The 15,645-nt window shown below is 45.6% G+C and overlaps 1 protein-coding gene across 3 annotated transcripts in view; it reads left to right on the forward strand.

The window, feature by feature from the left end:
• LOC123501701 (cytochrome c oxidase assembly factor 3, mitochondrial-like) overlaps positions 1-15,645 on the forward strand; it is a 36,851-nt gene that overhangs the window by 17,713 nt on the left and 3,493 nt on the right. For 2 of the 3 annotated variants that reach the window (XM_045250704.1, XM_045250705.1), the window contains exon 2: positions 3,947-4,049. In XM_045250704.1, the coding sequence (XP_045106639.1) occupies positions 3,947-4,049 (103 nt within the window). Of the gene's footprint in view, positions 1-9; positions 34-3,946; positions 4,050-15,645 lie in introns of those variants that run through there. The other variant, XM_045250706.1, reaches the window with a different exon arrangement.

Genomic DNA, 15,645 nt, shown 5'->3' on the forward strand with positions numbered 1-15,645 from the left:
ATGCTCAAGGCTTGGTACTACCTGTGTTATTAGGTAAGTAAGGTATTACGTTGTGTGTGATGTAACTGTTGCAGGTTAAATTACTTAGGCCGGCTGTGCAGTTAATGGTGTTGAGTGCCCTCAGGTAGTTAATTGGGATTATGTTAGAGAGTCTCGTGGTGTTAGTAGCTAGGTGCATTTAGCCAGTACTCATTTGCTGTGTGCCTTACTGCTACGCTGATACTAACCTCAGAGATGCAACAATTTTTCTTAGATGAATGGAGTTTCCGGTACACAGATTATATAAACAGTTAGAGCTTTTATCGGCAACCAATGTAGATCAATAAGTACAGGTGTTATCATCGCGTGGACACGTTTTATTATCATAGCTGCCTTATTCATTATTAGTTGTAATTTTTTTTGATACTTCGGCAAGTCGTAATATAAGGAGTTGAAGTAGTCCAACTTTATTATTACATTATTTTGAATCAGGATCTTGACAGAATATTCATCCAAATATCTCCTTATAAAGGCAACAAACAAACATTGTCTTATCTTTATTTAATTAAATCTTTTTTATTCATCCAACCTTTAATAAGAGTCATAATTCTTGTCACATTTTCTGTACCCAAAATGTTGTTAACTGTCAAACAAGACTGAATGTCATCAGCATTAAGAGCGAATGATACGTCAGATTCCCTTAAAATGAAAGGCAGTTCAGTAATATAAATTTTAAATAATACTGGCCCCAATACACTCCCTTGGCAAACAAAGTGTATGACGTGAAATGGATTTCCCCACTGGACAAAAGCTCCTATTGACAAGGTAGATCTTGAGGTTCTGCAGTGCACAGTCTCAAACTCCAATAATATGCAGATCTCCCAACAATAGATCATGCACCACAGTATCAGAGGCAGCACTTCAGTCTAACAATATTAAAACAATCACATTTTCCTTCATCCATCATACATAAAAGTATTAGTGACGCTACACAAGGTTGTTTCAGTTGAATGTAATTTCCTTTATGCCGACTGATTGTCAGGCAGAACGTGAATAGTCGATAGCTTATCCATTAGTTGAATAACTTTTGATAGGAATGATGGATTAGAGACTGTTCTGTGTGAGGAAAAGCATTGATGAGATTGTCAGTTTAACAATAGCAAGTTTCCCACTTTCTGGGAAAGCACACTGATACCTATATGCTTAAATTAAAAATTTTCAAGAATACACTTGTAAGCTTCAAAAAGTCCTCCCCATTTGCAACATCTGATATAAGGAATGTATCTCGTATGTCTTTGTAACATTTTTGAACAAAGCTTGTGATTCTATACTGACTTCACTAAAGGAGACAAGACCAACATAAGGTATATCAGGCATATAAGTAACATGGTTAGATTCTGTCTATTCAAGTTCTTATTTGTCTCATCAAAATTCCTCATGAAATTATTTGCCAGGTCCATATCCTTAAGCCCATCAGGAAGCTTCTTGGCAATCCTCTTACCAGTCAAGTTGTCAGGAAACAAGTACAGTCTCCCAGCATCAGTTCATGCTTCAGAAATTTTGCACCTGCAGTACATATATTTAGAGTTTATTTACCACATTCTGAGCATAAACATCTCTCTGTTGGATTGTGACGTGCAAACATGACACCATATCCTCTCTTTATGTTGTCTGACTTTAATGGCATTTTAAATCTTGGCATTAAACCACGCAGCATTATCTTTTCAACAATGGCCTTAGTGACAACTGGACACATTTTCACAGTAAAAGTGTTCTATACTGAGGAACCATGCAACTCAAGCAGTCCTCAACTTTCCTTTAAGTGCCTAGTGTATGAAAGCAATTACATATACTATTATTAATTTCAGTAGAAATTTTCTAATTGCTGAGTCAAACAAGGTTGAAGAGTCAAGATTAGTTTTGTTTCTGTGAGTAATAGTTTTCTTGGACTTCGTATATCTCTGTATGTCAATTATAAATGTAACAAGTGTATGACAAGGAGATGTGTCAAAATCCAGCTTCATCTCTTTTCTCTAGTAAACTCTAGAGCTCCCTAACTGCTTCTGTATTTCTAGCTTCTTATGATCTGAACTCATTTAAAAGGGAGGCTTCAAGTCATTTATCTCACTCTTTTGGCAAACTCTCTCATACCTACACAGAAACTTTTTATTTTATAAATAGAAATGTTAGTTATAAAAGTAAGGAAGTGGTGTGTAGCTTATATAATTCCTATGTTAGGCCCCATTTAGAGTATTGCATACAGGCCTGGTCACCCCATTATAGGCAGGATATCAACATGTTAGAAGCTGTTCAGAGAAGAGCAACTAGGATGATACCAGCATTAAAGCGCCTGGAGTATAGAGATAGATTAAAGGAATTAAACATGTTTTCATTTGAGAGATGTAATAAGAGGGGATATGAGAGAGTTATTTCAAATGTTCTCAGATACAAACTACATAGATGTGAGATCTTTCTTTACCTTAGAGGAGGGAAATAGGACTAGAAATCATGGCAGGAAGATTAGAAAGCAAGGCTGCAGGTTAGATATAAGAAAGTATTTCTTTAGTCATAGGGTGGTACACTTCTGGAATGCATTGCCAGAGAGGGTTGTAAATAGCACTAGTTTGACAATGTTTAAAAACATTAGATAAGCACTTAAATTTATTAGATTTATAATTATGTATAGCACTGCATGATGGTTTTTATAAGAAATTTACTATAGTTAAACAAGACATGATCCCCATGTATGGGGATCACAGATTGTAGAGGAATTCGCTGCAGGACTTAGCCCTGTTAATGGGCCAAATATTTAGAATTAGTATATAATGTATTTTTTTTTTTTTTTTTTTTTTTTTTTACATTACAAGGGCACTGGCCAAGGAAAACAAAGTGTTGGAAAAAAAATCCCGCTGGTTGCCAGGCCCTGTTAAGAGGAAAGTAGGAGAAAGAGAAAAAACAAAAAAATCTAAAAGGAGGGTCCAGTTAACGTAAGAGGTGTCTTGACACTCCTCTTTTGAAAGAGTTTAAGTCATAGGCAGGTGGAAATACAGACACAGGTAGAGAGTTCCAGAGTTTACCAGTGTAGGGAATGAAGGAGTGAAGATACTGGTTAACTCTTGCATTAGGAAGATGGACAGAATAGGGATGAGAAGAAGTAGAGAGTCTTGTGCAGCGAGGCCGCAGGAGGGGAAGGCATGCAGTTAGCAAGTTCAGAAGAGCAGACAGCATGAAAACAGCGGTAGAAGACAGATAAAGATGCAACATTGCGGCGGTGACTTAAAGAATCAAGACAGTCAGTTAGAGGAGAAGAGTTGATAAGACGAAAAGCTTTAGATTCCACCTTGTTTAGTAAAGCTGTGTGTGGATCCCCCAGACATGAGAGCCATACTCCATACACGGGCGGATAAGGCCCCTGTACAGAGCAAGCAGCTGGGAGGGAGAGAAAAATGGACGAAGACGCCACAGGACACCTAACTTCTTGGAAGCTGATTTAGCAAGAGTAGAGATGTGAAATTTCCAGTTTAGATTTTTAGTGAAGGATAGACCGAGTGTGTTTAATGTAGAGGAGAGGGGAAGTTGAGTGTTATTGAAGAAGAGAGGATAGTTGTCTGGAAGGTTATGTCGAGTAGATAGTTGTAGAAATTGAGTTTTTGAGGCATTGTACTTGTAAGTGTATCTTTAAGTACTGATGACGAGGTCGCTGTGCGACTTACATAGGATAACCTAGGTGGGCCCTGGTGGCCCTTTGTTATCCTATTATTTGTTTTGTTATGTTTATTGTTTTTGTTGCCCATGGCCAGAGTCTCCCTCTTACATGAAAAAGAAAGTAAAGAACAACTCTAACCTTAAGGATATTGACCTTACCTACTTATCTTGATAACAAATTTCAAACAGGTTATGTTCATTGCTAGTAGACCTACTGTGCTTCCATTAGGGCATTGTACAAGCCATGTGTGTTGGTTCACAGGATGTCTGAAGATGGGAGACAGATGCCACGACTCAACCTGCAGCGGGACTCTCCACAGCTCAGCAAGGCTCAGTTGGACTACATGAAACTCATTGAGGGACAGGTGAGCTGCCTTGGTTGTCTCTGGGTGTGGTGTTGGTGCTAGTCACTCTGTAATTGATTATGATTATAAACTCTTTATCCACACTAACTAACTAACAACGCTTCTCTCACATTTGAGGATTGTAAGTCTTGCATAAGAGGTTTCTTTATTTCACTCTCAACTTAACTTGGAACAAATACATTATCCTGTCAAGCTTTACACTTGCTTTCTTCTGAAGGCCCCCCCAGATGGGAACCGCCTTGTCGTGGTGGGGGGGCTTGCGTGCCCCTGTGACCTGGCGAGCTAGGCTAGAGGGGGCTTAGTCCCCTGCTCTGCCCTTTCGAGGGGGAGAGGGCTACCCATGCTAGTACGGTCGCCATTGAGGGGCCAGACTAAATGGTTCCTACGTAGGCTGCCAGTGGACCAGCGGAGCCACCCGCTGGAGGGATCGCCCAATAGGGGCTGTCCTGTGCTGGATGGTTGGGTGTCCAGGCTGGGATGCTTTGGGAGGGGGGTCTCAGCTCTGTCGTGGACAAACATTCGTATCATGTGGGGCCTTTTTAAAACGACTGGTCCGCATGGGGACGAGGTACCCGTCCACGGCAGCCAGCGCTTCCTCCCATTGTAGTCCCAGTAGGTGGTTTCCCTTGCCCCTGGAGCCAATTTTTTGTGTAGCTGTTTTTTATGGGAAAACACAAAAAACATTCAGGTTCTCGTGAGGTGGCTGACCTGGCCCACGAGACGTCATCTTCAGGTCTGAGTAAGGAGGAGGATTCCCCTCCACAAGGGCCTCCCACAGCAGTCTCTTGTTCTGGAAGTTCTTTTGAGGGATGCATTTCTGCTGCATATGATTCTCTTGTAATGGTAAATGTTAATCCATCATTTTCCTATCATGCCTTGCACTCACTTCTCAAGGCGTATGGTACGGTTGTTCGCATTCGACTGGTTTATGATAAGGACTTTCCTTCTAACCGATGCTATGTAACGTTTATGTCATGTGATGAAGCTCGTTTAGCTTATGAACATGTAGCATCTCTGCCCTCGCCGGCCATGGCTTTAAAACTGAATTTCTCCAGTCACGTAATATTTCAGACAGTGACATGGATTACATCCCAAATGTTTTTGAAAACTATTTAGAGAATTCAGTTCCAGCAGTCCGCCAGATCCCACCTCCACGTTGGTTTGTGGCGTACTATAGAAATGGGCGTGGGAATTTCATCCATGCCTCCCGGTACCTGTCCAAAGAAATCGGCACGATTCCTGAGGGGAATCTGAAAAAGTATGGGAAGGGGGTGCTTGTGCGAGCAAAAGATCTTACGCAAGCTAGGATGTTGCAACATCTCCCATGCCCTTCTGACAGCATGTTTGAGACTGTTAAGGCTCATCCCACCTTTAACTATAGCAAAGGTTGTGTTTATAGCCAAGACCTCTATGAATTCCCAGAAGAGGAAATACTAGCAATGTGCCCTAGCTCAGTACAAAAGGTGACTAAGATGAGGAACTCCTCCAACATGGTCCTTCTCACTTTTTGGGTCCACCCTTCCTGACCGTGTTAATATCGGTCCTATCAACCTTAGGGTGAGGCACTTTGTTTCTCGCCCTCTTCAGTGCTTCTCATGCTATGGGTACGGTCACGGGAAAAGCTCGTGTAAGGAAGCTTCCCGATGTGGTAATTGCTCTGCACTCGACTCGCATTCAGAGGAGCATTGCAATGGTGCAGCTTATTGTTTTCATTGTCGTGATGCTCACCAGGTACGTTCCAGGCAATGCCCTAGGTATCGCCTGGAGCAGGACATTCTACAGCTTGCCAATAGTCAGTTTATCAGCCTCGGTAGCGCCCGCCGTGAACTCCTGTACCGCCAGAAGGATGGTACTGGTGCGACATCCTATGCTTCATTGGCCGCTCGCTCTTCGGCTGAGTCTGCCGGTCCGAAGACAACTCCTCCTGCTACCTCTCGCTCTGTTGGGGCGGGTGGTACTGTTTATCTGGCTAACAGGTTTGCCATTTTGGCTGATGACTCGGTTGAGTCATCTCTTAGAAGTGACGAGAAAATACGGACTTGAACAAAGTTACCCATGTAGTAGATGTCCATTTGCCACCTGTATCTCCTAAGCCTTTCAAGGGTCTAACTAAGCGGCACCGCGGCTCTGCGGAGTCGTTAGATTTAGCTCAGCATAAGCAGTCTAAGTTTTCTCCCGGTGCTTATAATCGTGAGTCCTCCAGGGACCGCTCTGCTAGGGTAGCTCCAGTAGTTTCTGTCCAGCCTTCTGTGACGCCCTCCGTCTCAGATCGGGCTTCTTATGATGAGGACGGTCTGAGCATGGAGACGTCCGATGATATTGTCATAGCCGTCCCTCGTGGACCAACTGTATCGGAAAGTGCAGTCCTGCCTGATCCTCGTCCTCCGAGGACCAGTAAAAGTGATGATAGTTCGCATCACCCACCGATAAGCCGAAAGGCTGAGGTCCAACGACCCGGCACACCTCAATTCCCGGTGTCTTCTCGTCGTTTGATTAGTTCTAGTCAGGTCAGTCACGGGCAGCCTCAAAAGGCTCGCTCGTCCACTGCACCCAAATAGTCGTCTTCAAGCTTCTACAATGGAACTGTAGAGGCCTTCGCGCCTCGTGGGGGGAACTCCGAGCTTTGCTGTCGGAGTTCTCTCCAGCCTGTGTAGCTCTACAAGAGACTATGATAGGTGATAGTACTTATTCTAGTCCTCCTGGCTATCGTGGTTTTTAACACTCCTTTCCTGACCAGGGCCACCACGGTGGCACAGCTATTCTAGTCCGTCAGGATATACCTGTTATCCCGGTACAACTTAACTCTCCCCTTCAGGTGGTTGCTGTTAAGGTCTTTATGGGACGACTGTACACCATCTGCAGTTTATATCTACCTCCTCGGCTTCCTGTCTCCAGGGGTGAGCTTGACGGCCTGGTGCGTCAGCTGACTCCGCCTTTTCTTTGTTGGGAGATTTTAACGGCCGTCACCCGTTGTGGGATGAAGGTGCTAGTAATCCTCGTGGGGTTTTAATCGGTTCTTTTATTGAGGATGAGGGATTGGAGATTTTAAATTCTGGGGATGTTACACATTTCCACACTCCTACTGGGACTTTTACAGCTATCGATCTTTCTCTTTGTACATCTAATTCTTTCCTTGATTTTAATTGGCGAGTCCTACCGGATTTACACGGTAGTGACCACTTTCCGATTTTATTGCAATCTGTGAAATCTGAGCCACAGTCCCGGCCACCACGCTGGGTTTTAGACAAGGCAGATTGGCGTCGATTCACAGACCTTAGCTCTTTTATTCGTCCGCTGGCTGACTTTTCTACTTGTGCTGAGGCTGTTGATTATTTTACTGATTTTTTTATTTCTTTAGCCCTTCAGACAATCCCTAGGACGTCAGGTCGCTTTACTAAGCGGTTAAAGAGAAACGGTCAGCTTTCTCTCGTCTCCGGCGACGTCGTGGGGACCCACAGTGCCTGGAAGCTTTTCGGCGATGCCGAGCTCGGGCCCGCCACATTTTGAAAGAGGCACAAAGAGCCTCGTGGAAAGCCTATATCTCTTCCATAAACGTCCGCACCCCTCTTACGGATGTCTTCAACAAAGTCCGCTGAATTGCTGGGAAGTATTCTGCTGCTTCCCCACCAATTTTGTTGTCTGCTGGGCGAACGGTGGCAGACCCTAGGAATGTCGCTGACCTCTTTGCGGAGCACTTTGCCAGTGTTTCCCAGAGGCATCCTGCAGCTCCGGGCGCACGTCACCGCCAGAGAATGGAATCTCTCGGCATAAACTTTTCTTCCGCTGGAGGAGTCTTATAATGTCCCTTTCTCTGCTTCCGAGTTGCGGACCGCTTTGTCCCAGTGTCACGACTCTTCTCCTGGGCCAGATGATATACCTTATGCCTTCTTGCGCCACATGTCTGACACTGCTTTTAACTTTCTTTTAAATCTTTATAATATGATTTGGCATACCGGTGACTTTCCATCTTCTTGGGCTGTGGCAGTGGTTCTCCCATTTCCGAAGCCTGGGAAAGATAATCTCCAGGCTACGAACTACCGTCCTATATCTTTAACGTCCTGTATTTGCAAAGTGTTAGAAAAGATGGTAAATATAAGACTCATGTGGTATTTGGAGAGGGGGAAGTACTTGTCACCGGTACAGTACGGCTTCCGAAAGATGAGGTCTACTACTGATGCTCTTTTATCCCTAGAGTCTTCCATTTGTGAGGCCTTCGCTAATCACCACCATCAAGTAACAGTCTTTTTTGACCTGGAGAAGGCCTACGACACGGCTTGGTGTCATGGCATTTTACAGTCTTTGTTTAATTTTGGCCTTCGGGCCACCTTCCTATTTTTATCCAGCAGTTTTTATCCAGCCGTTTTTTACGGGTTCGAGTTGGGAGTGTTCTCTCCGATGCTACAGCTTTAAATGACGGTGTCCCACAGGAAGTATTCTTAGTGTTACGCTATTCGCAGTTGCAATAAATGGTGTTATAGATACTCTACCGGATGGCATTCACAGTTCTTTATATGTGGACGACTTGTGCATCTCTTTTGCTGCTTCTAGGATGTCACTGATTGAGCGCAAGCTCCAACTGGCGATCAATAGGGTGTCCAGTTGGGCCAACATGAACGGTTTTCGATTCTCCACCTCGAAGACCGTAGCCATGCATTTTTGTCGCAACCGTGGTGTCCATCCAGACCCGGATTTATACCTCGCCAATAGACGCCTCTCATGTGTAGGTTGTCTATCCAAGTCCTTAGCGTAGGGTGGGGACGATGGAAAGACGTGAGTATAACTTAAGGTCCTTTAATAAGAGAAATCCAGTGGAGCGTACCCCTACAGAGGCAAGTATGGGGACAGACTGATTGAGTGGCCCTCGCGAGGGGGCACGCGGGAATGTGAGATGCCGGTTAGTATTTAACAAAGGAAATAAATGACATTGGTACCTGAACACCTCATATCATTAACCTACATCTCCCTCTCCCCTTCACGCTCATAGTACGAAGTGTCTTGAGCGGTCTTCTGGTCCTTCTTGGCCCTTAGGCGGTCCGACCGGCGGAGTTGCGGGGTGGTAGACGGATCAGGTTCCACATGAGGGCCCGCATCAGCCAGTGGATCATCGGGACAGGGCGGCACAGGACGAAGAAGGCGACGGTTACGCCACAACACCCGGCCGCTGGGCATCTTGACAAGATAGTCACGGGACTTACCAACACCCATGACGATGCCTACGGTGTCCCAGCGTTTGGTCGTCGGGTCCTGAAGTCGAACTTGCGTGTCCAGGTTCAGTGGTACGAGGGGCTTGGCATGGGCGTCATAGCGAGCTGTGGCGTCGTGGTGTCGGGCTGCAGCCCGGCGATCACAGCTCTCAGCCCTTGCCTGCCACTCCTTCTGGAACGTCCTGGCATGCGCTGGAACGCAGGAACGTAGAGGACGACCATACAAAGTTTGGGCTGGGGAACGGCCGGTATAGTTGGGGGTGTTACGGAGTTCTAGGAGGCCCCTGTCGAACGCCTCACAGTCCAAGTTACCAGTGGGGGCCACCTTCTGGATGAGATGTTTGACTGCCTTGACAGCGGATTCGGCGTGGCCATTGGACTGTGGGTTGTAGGGCATAGCCATGTCGTGGCGAACTCCCCAACGTTCCAGGAAGTCGGCAAATTCCCGGCTGGCAAACTGGGGGCCTCCATCGGTGCGCAGACGAACTGGAACGCCCAGGTCCCGGAACAGTTGCCGAAAGTGCCGGATCGTAGCAGAGGAGGTGGTGTCGGCTCCGCAGGAGACAACAACGGGCCATCCGGAAAGGCGGTCAACGACAACCAGAAAGTTTTTTCCAGCAGTCATGAAGAAATCAGCCGACACTGATTCGAATGGCGGGATGGGTTGTCGTCACATCGGAGGGGCTCACGCTGTTGGCTTGGTTGAAGGATTTGGCAGGGCTCACAGGCACGGACGGTGTTCACAATGTCGGAGTTCATGCCCGGCCAATACACAACCTGCCGTGCACGACGTTTAGTAGCCTCGGCTCCTCGGTGGCTGTCATGTAGACGATCCAAGACGTGGCGACGGAGGAGGCTGGGACTACAATCCGGGTTCCGTACAGGATGAGGCGTCGTCGCAATAGAGGTCCTCTCGTATCTTCCAATACGGACGCAGGGCGTTAGGCAGGGCGTAGCGGTCACTTGGAAACCCTTCCTTGACGAAGTGAAGAAGGTCAGAGTAGGTAGGGTCATCAAGGGTTGCGCGGCGAAGTCCTTCCAGGGTCAGGTCTCTGGTGACAGCCTGGTCTGGAGAAGCCTGAGCGTCTTCGGAGGCGAGGGACTCTATTGCATGCAACGTGACGACGCTCCTGACGGAGAAGTTCGTCTCTGCATCTAGGATGTTGTCTTCTTGTGTTGGCTTGCTCACTGGAGAATGAGAGAGGGCATCTGGGATGCACAGCTTCTTCCCCGGTCTCCAGGTTGCGGTGAAGACAAATGCAGATATCTTCTCCTTGAGTCGCTGCAGGCGAGGGTTGTCGATGGCATCAAGCGGTAACTATTTAGGATGGGAACTAAGGGTCGATGATCCGTGACAAGATCGAAGTGCTGAAGTCCCAAGACGTAGAATTTACACTTGAACATAGCCCACACTGCAGCTAGCAACTCAAGTTCTATGGTTGCGTAGCGAGTCTCCGCATCGGTCAAGAAGCGAGACCCACATTGTACGAGGTGAAGCTTTCCACCACCATGATCCTGCAACAGGGCGTGGCCTAGACCGTATAGGCGAGATGCGTCCGTCTGAAGGATGGTTGGAAGGGCTGGATCAAAGGTGGCGAGGACTGGTGGGGACGACAAGGCCTCCTTGACCCTCTGGAAGGCCAAGTCGTGGTCGGGGGTCCACAGGAAAGCTCTACGTAGTTCAGTCAAATTGTGGTGAAACCCGGAAATAATTGCAAAAGAAATGCTTCCACTTGCATAATGTTCAGAACCATCCTCTAAACACCAGAAAAAAATTACACCCAAATATACCTATGGGAAATGCCTCAAAATGCATGTGTTTCCGCCATTAAAGAAAAACGCATTTTTTGCCTTAACTTCCTTATTATTAATCCAATCCAAATTATTTATGTACCAAAACCTATGTTTTCAAGATCAAGGAACCTAATTATGTCATTAGTTTGTCCTTCAGATGACCTATTAGATAGGAATTATAATAGACCATCATGTCATTTCCTTGTGGATGCAGCTCTCAATATATTGTTGATTGCCAATGCATATAACATTCCACTGCCACAAATCAACGAGCCCTACCAGCGATCACAGGAGAAGGAGGAGGAGGAGGAGAAGGAGGAGGAAGTGGAAGAGGAGGAGGAGGAGGAGGAGGAGGAAGAGATTTGTGCGAAGGAGGAAGATGATACTGAGGAGGAAGAGGAAAAGCAGTCTAATGATTTGTCAGAGATTCGTCAATTACTAAATGAAGTAATAGATGGTGAAAAAACGATTGACGATATTCTTGCATCACATGCAGTTGATGCGATCAGTAAGAAAATACATGAGCAGAAAATGTCAATGAAAGATCAACGGACAGCAATGCTGTGGATCCAATACATGGATATGGTTGATATACTTAAACAGTTTATTAAAGCAGAGCGCACAGGGAATTGGCTTCTTCACTTGAAAGCTGTGCAGAATATGTTACCCTTTTTTGCAGCTGCAGGCCATTATCACTATACAAAGTCGGCATACCTCTACCTTCAGATGATGGAACAGCTGAAAGACCAGCATCCAGAAGTGTATAGCAAGTTCATGAATGGATATCATGTCATAAGAAGAAGTAATCGTTACTGGGCCGGGTTATCAACAGACTTAGTAATTGAACAAGCACTGATGTGAAGTCTAAAGACAAATGGTGGGTTGACGAGGGGAAGAGGAATGACAGAGATGCAGAGACTAGTCTGGGTTATGTCAATGCCAGCATGTGCAGACGTTAACCAAGCAATGCAGGAGTTTACGGAACCATGTTTGTAACTTCAGAACAACACAAAGACATTGGCAGTACTAGGCAGTCAAGAGATTTCAAGGACACATGTATTCTTCTTCAAACACTGAAAACTGGAATCCCTTTGCGCCATATGCCTCTTTATGTAGCATTTCTAGTAATATCCTAGCAACAGCATCTGTTAATGTGGACCAAGCACAAGATGTTGGAATCAGAATACTGGATGCAATGAAGGGAGAATCTGTATACAGCTACAAGCTCCGTCGAAAAGATAAGGCTATAACCCTGGCATGCCAACAGTCAATATCTGTTGGTGGTGAAACAGTGCAGGTTGACCCACAGCTACTGTTCCAGAGACTTACAGTATTTGCCCTTGACAACCATGAAGATCCCAAGTCTGCATTTCAGTATGAATTATGTAGTTATCCTCCAGCTCTATTTGATTCGTCAGCTATGCCAAGACAAGCCAACAAATCTGTTCTTGCAAAAACCATGTGGGAAATATATGAGAAGAACCACTGTACAGATGATCAGTCACAAAAGCTTGGAGATAAGTTTATCAACTTGAACCGAGTTTATGTCCTGGATGGTGGAGCATTATTGCAGCGTGTGCCATGGGAGCGTGGTATAGATTTCCAAAGTATTTGTCAGCTATACATTAATTATATTGGTAAGAGATACCAGAATGCAACCATTGTCTTTGATGGCTATGATGATGGACCATCAATTAAGGATGCTACTCACCAGAGAAGAACTGGATACAGAAATGGGCCAACAGTCAACTTCACAGCAAGGACAATAAATAACCTCAAGAAAGATGAATTTTTAGCTAATAAGAAAAATAAACAAAGGTTCATAAATCTTCTTAGCGATTCCCTTGTGGCAGAAGGATACAAAACAGTTCATGCAAAAAATGATGCAGATGTTCTCATAGTCCAGACTGCTGTTGAGTCAGCCAAGACAAGCGAGACAGTTGTTGTGGGTGATGACACTGACCTTCTTGTGCTTCTCTGTTTCCATGCAGATGTTGCAGCACATAATTTGTTCTTGATACCTGAACCAAAGAAGGCCTCAACCAAACAACGTACTTGGAACATCAGGAGTGCTAAATCAATCTTTGGCCCTGATACCTGTTCACGACTCCTTTTCATACACGCTATACTTGGATGCGATACAACATCTCACCTATTTGGTATTGGAAAAGGAGTTGCACTGAAAATGGCAATGAATAATATAGGTTTTGCAACAGTGGCTGATGAATTCAGTAGAGAAGGACTATCTAAGGATAATATCGTGCATTTAGGAGAAAAAGCCCTTGTTGCCTTATACCATGGATCTGAGAATGAAGGACTAGATAACCTACGCTACAGGCGATTTTGCGAAAAAGTTGTCAGCAGTTCAAAGTGTGTTCAACCCCAGACTTTGCCGCCCACATCAGCTTCATCTCGGTATCACAGCTTAAGGGTATACTTCCAGATTCAAGAATGGATGAGCAAATCGGGAAGCATGAACCCAGTTAACTATGGATGGAAAACAACAGGTGATCTTCTCCTACCAATTATGACCGATGTGGAACCAGCCCCAAAGGAACTTTTGAAATTGTGCATTGCAACTGCAAGTCTGGCTGTAGCACTAGAAGATGTAGTTGTCAGGCTCATGGACTAGAGTGCACAAAAGCATGCCGGCAGTGCAAAGGTGAAATCTGCACAAATGCTCCCAAACCATACTTGGATCTAGAAGATGAGTTGTGAAAAATAAGGAACAGATAATATCCACTGCAACATGAAAAACTACTTTTCTTGTGACTAAAAAATTAATAACTTCATTAAATAACTATGTGATTTACATAAATGAATATTTACTTAGAATAAGTTAAATCAGGAACTATGTGATTTACATAAATGAATATTTACTTAGAATTAGTTAAATCAGGTTTAAAGTTAAATCAGATCTTGTAAAAAGTGTATCAGTACAGTAGTGTAAGAAAACCTTTGCTGCATATTTTTCGTAATGATGTTATATTTTATGTATTTCTTATAAAAGGAATTGTTTAATTTCAAATATACCAGTTTAATTAGGTTCCTTGACCTTGAAAACATAGGTTTTGGTACATAAATAATTTGGATTGGATTAATAATAAGGAAGTTAAGGCAAAAAATGCGTTTTTCTTTAATGGCGGAAACACATGCATTTTGAGGCATTTCCCATAGGTATATTTGGGTGTAATTTTTTTCTGGTGTTTAGAGGATGGTTCTGAACATTATGCAAGTGGAAGCATTTCTTTTGCAATTATTTCCGGGTTTCACCATTTTGTGACCTAATATGACTGGACTAACGTGGGCTCATCAAAGGGCGAAGGGGGGCAGCCGCGCTTGAGATGTCTGGTGAGAATTCGGTGAGTTGATTCACCAGGCCCATGAACGAACGGAGGTCCGTCAAGTTGGTTGGCGTGGCGAAGTCCCTGATAGCTCGGACCTTCTCGGGGTCTGCTGCGATGCCCTTGAGAGATAGCTGGTAGCCGCAGAAGGAAACATCCTGTGACGCTAGGACAAACTTGTCCACATTCAGGGTAATGCCATGTGTGCGGCATCTGATGAGTACCTCATTAACGCGCTGAAGGTGTGTCAAATAATCCTCGTCGTACAAGAGGATATCGTCAACAACTTTGACACACTGAGGTACTCCCTGAAGCGCGATGTCACCTCTCCTGCAGAAGGCATCTCCTGTAGCAGCAAAGCCCATAGGCCCTCGAAGGTAGCGGAAACGTCCATAGGGAGTGATGAATGTCGTGAGAGACTGATCCTCTGCTGCCAACTGGAGCTGCCAATAGCCACACAGCGCATCCACGGTGGTGAAGAACCGAGCTCCAGGGTGGACACTGCGTATGGCTGCAAACGGTGTAGGAGACGGGTGGGTCGGACGGGACACTTGACCATTAAGTTTCGACAAGTCCGTCGTGATGCGAACACCGCCACTAGCCTTCGGGACGACTACCATTGGGTGACACCATGGTGATGGATCGTCTCCTACGGGGCGATTATTCCCTGGGACACCATCGAGTCGAGTTCTGCCTTCACCGGGTCCTGGTAGGCGAGGGGGATGAGTCGTGGGGTATGGATGGCGAAAGGCTGTGCGTCCTCCTTCAAGTGTATCCGCATAGGTGGGCCAGACATCGGCTTCAGCGGTGCATCCTGTAGGTCAGCCTTTCTAACTAGCACATCCGAGTACTCTCGAAGGAAGTACTCCTTCGCAGCCTGAGGAGTGGTGGTGCTAGACAAAGGAAGTAGGGGTGCTGCAGCCGAAGGTAACGCAGCTGTAGCGTCATGATGCTCACCACCTCGTGAAGCTTCCACTGGCTGGACATCTGGTGACTCCCCTACCCGGTTGACGGTCGTCTTTGAAGTCTTGATCTGCCTGGGGAAGTCCGACGGGACGATGGCCAGGGCTCTGCAATGCTCCCAGGACAGCAGAGGTGTAGACAGGGAGCCTTGGACATCAATCCACCCCGTGCAGGACCGCGTGCCGTAGGTCAGCTTCGCCTGGAAGGAACCCAAAGCTGCAGGCATCCGTGATCCATCGGCGTTGTAGTACCGCAGCGATGGAGGAGGGTCGAGTTCCTGCTTGGCAAGAC

Source organism: Portunus trituberculatus, chromosome 9, assembly GCF_017591435.1.
Source record: "Portunus trituberculatus isolate SZX2019 chromosome 9, ASM1759143v1, whole genome shotgun sequence".
NCBI lineage: Eukaryota > Metazoa > Arthropoda > Malacostraca > Decapoda > Portunidae > Portunus > Portunus trituberculatus.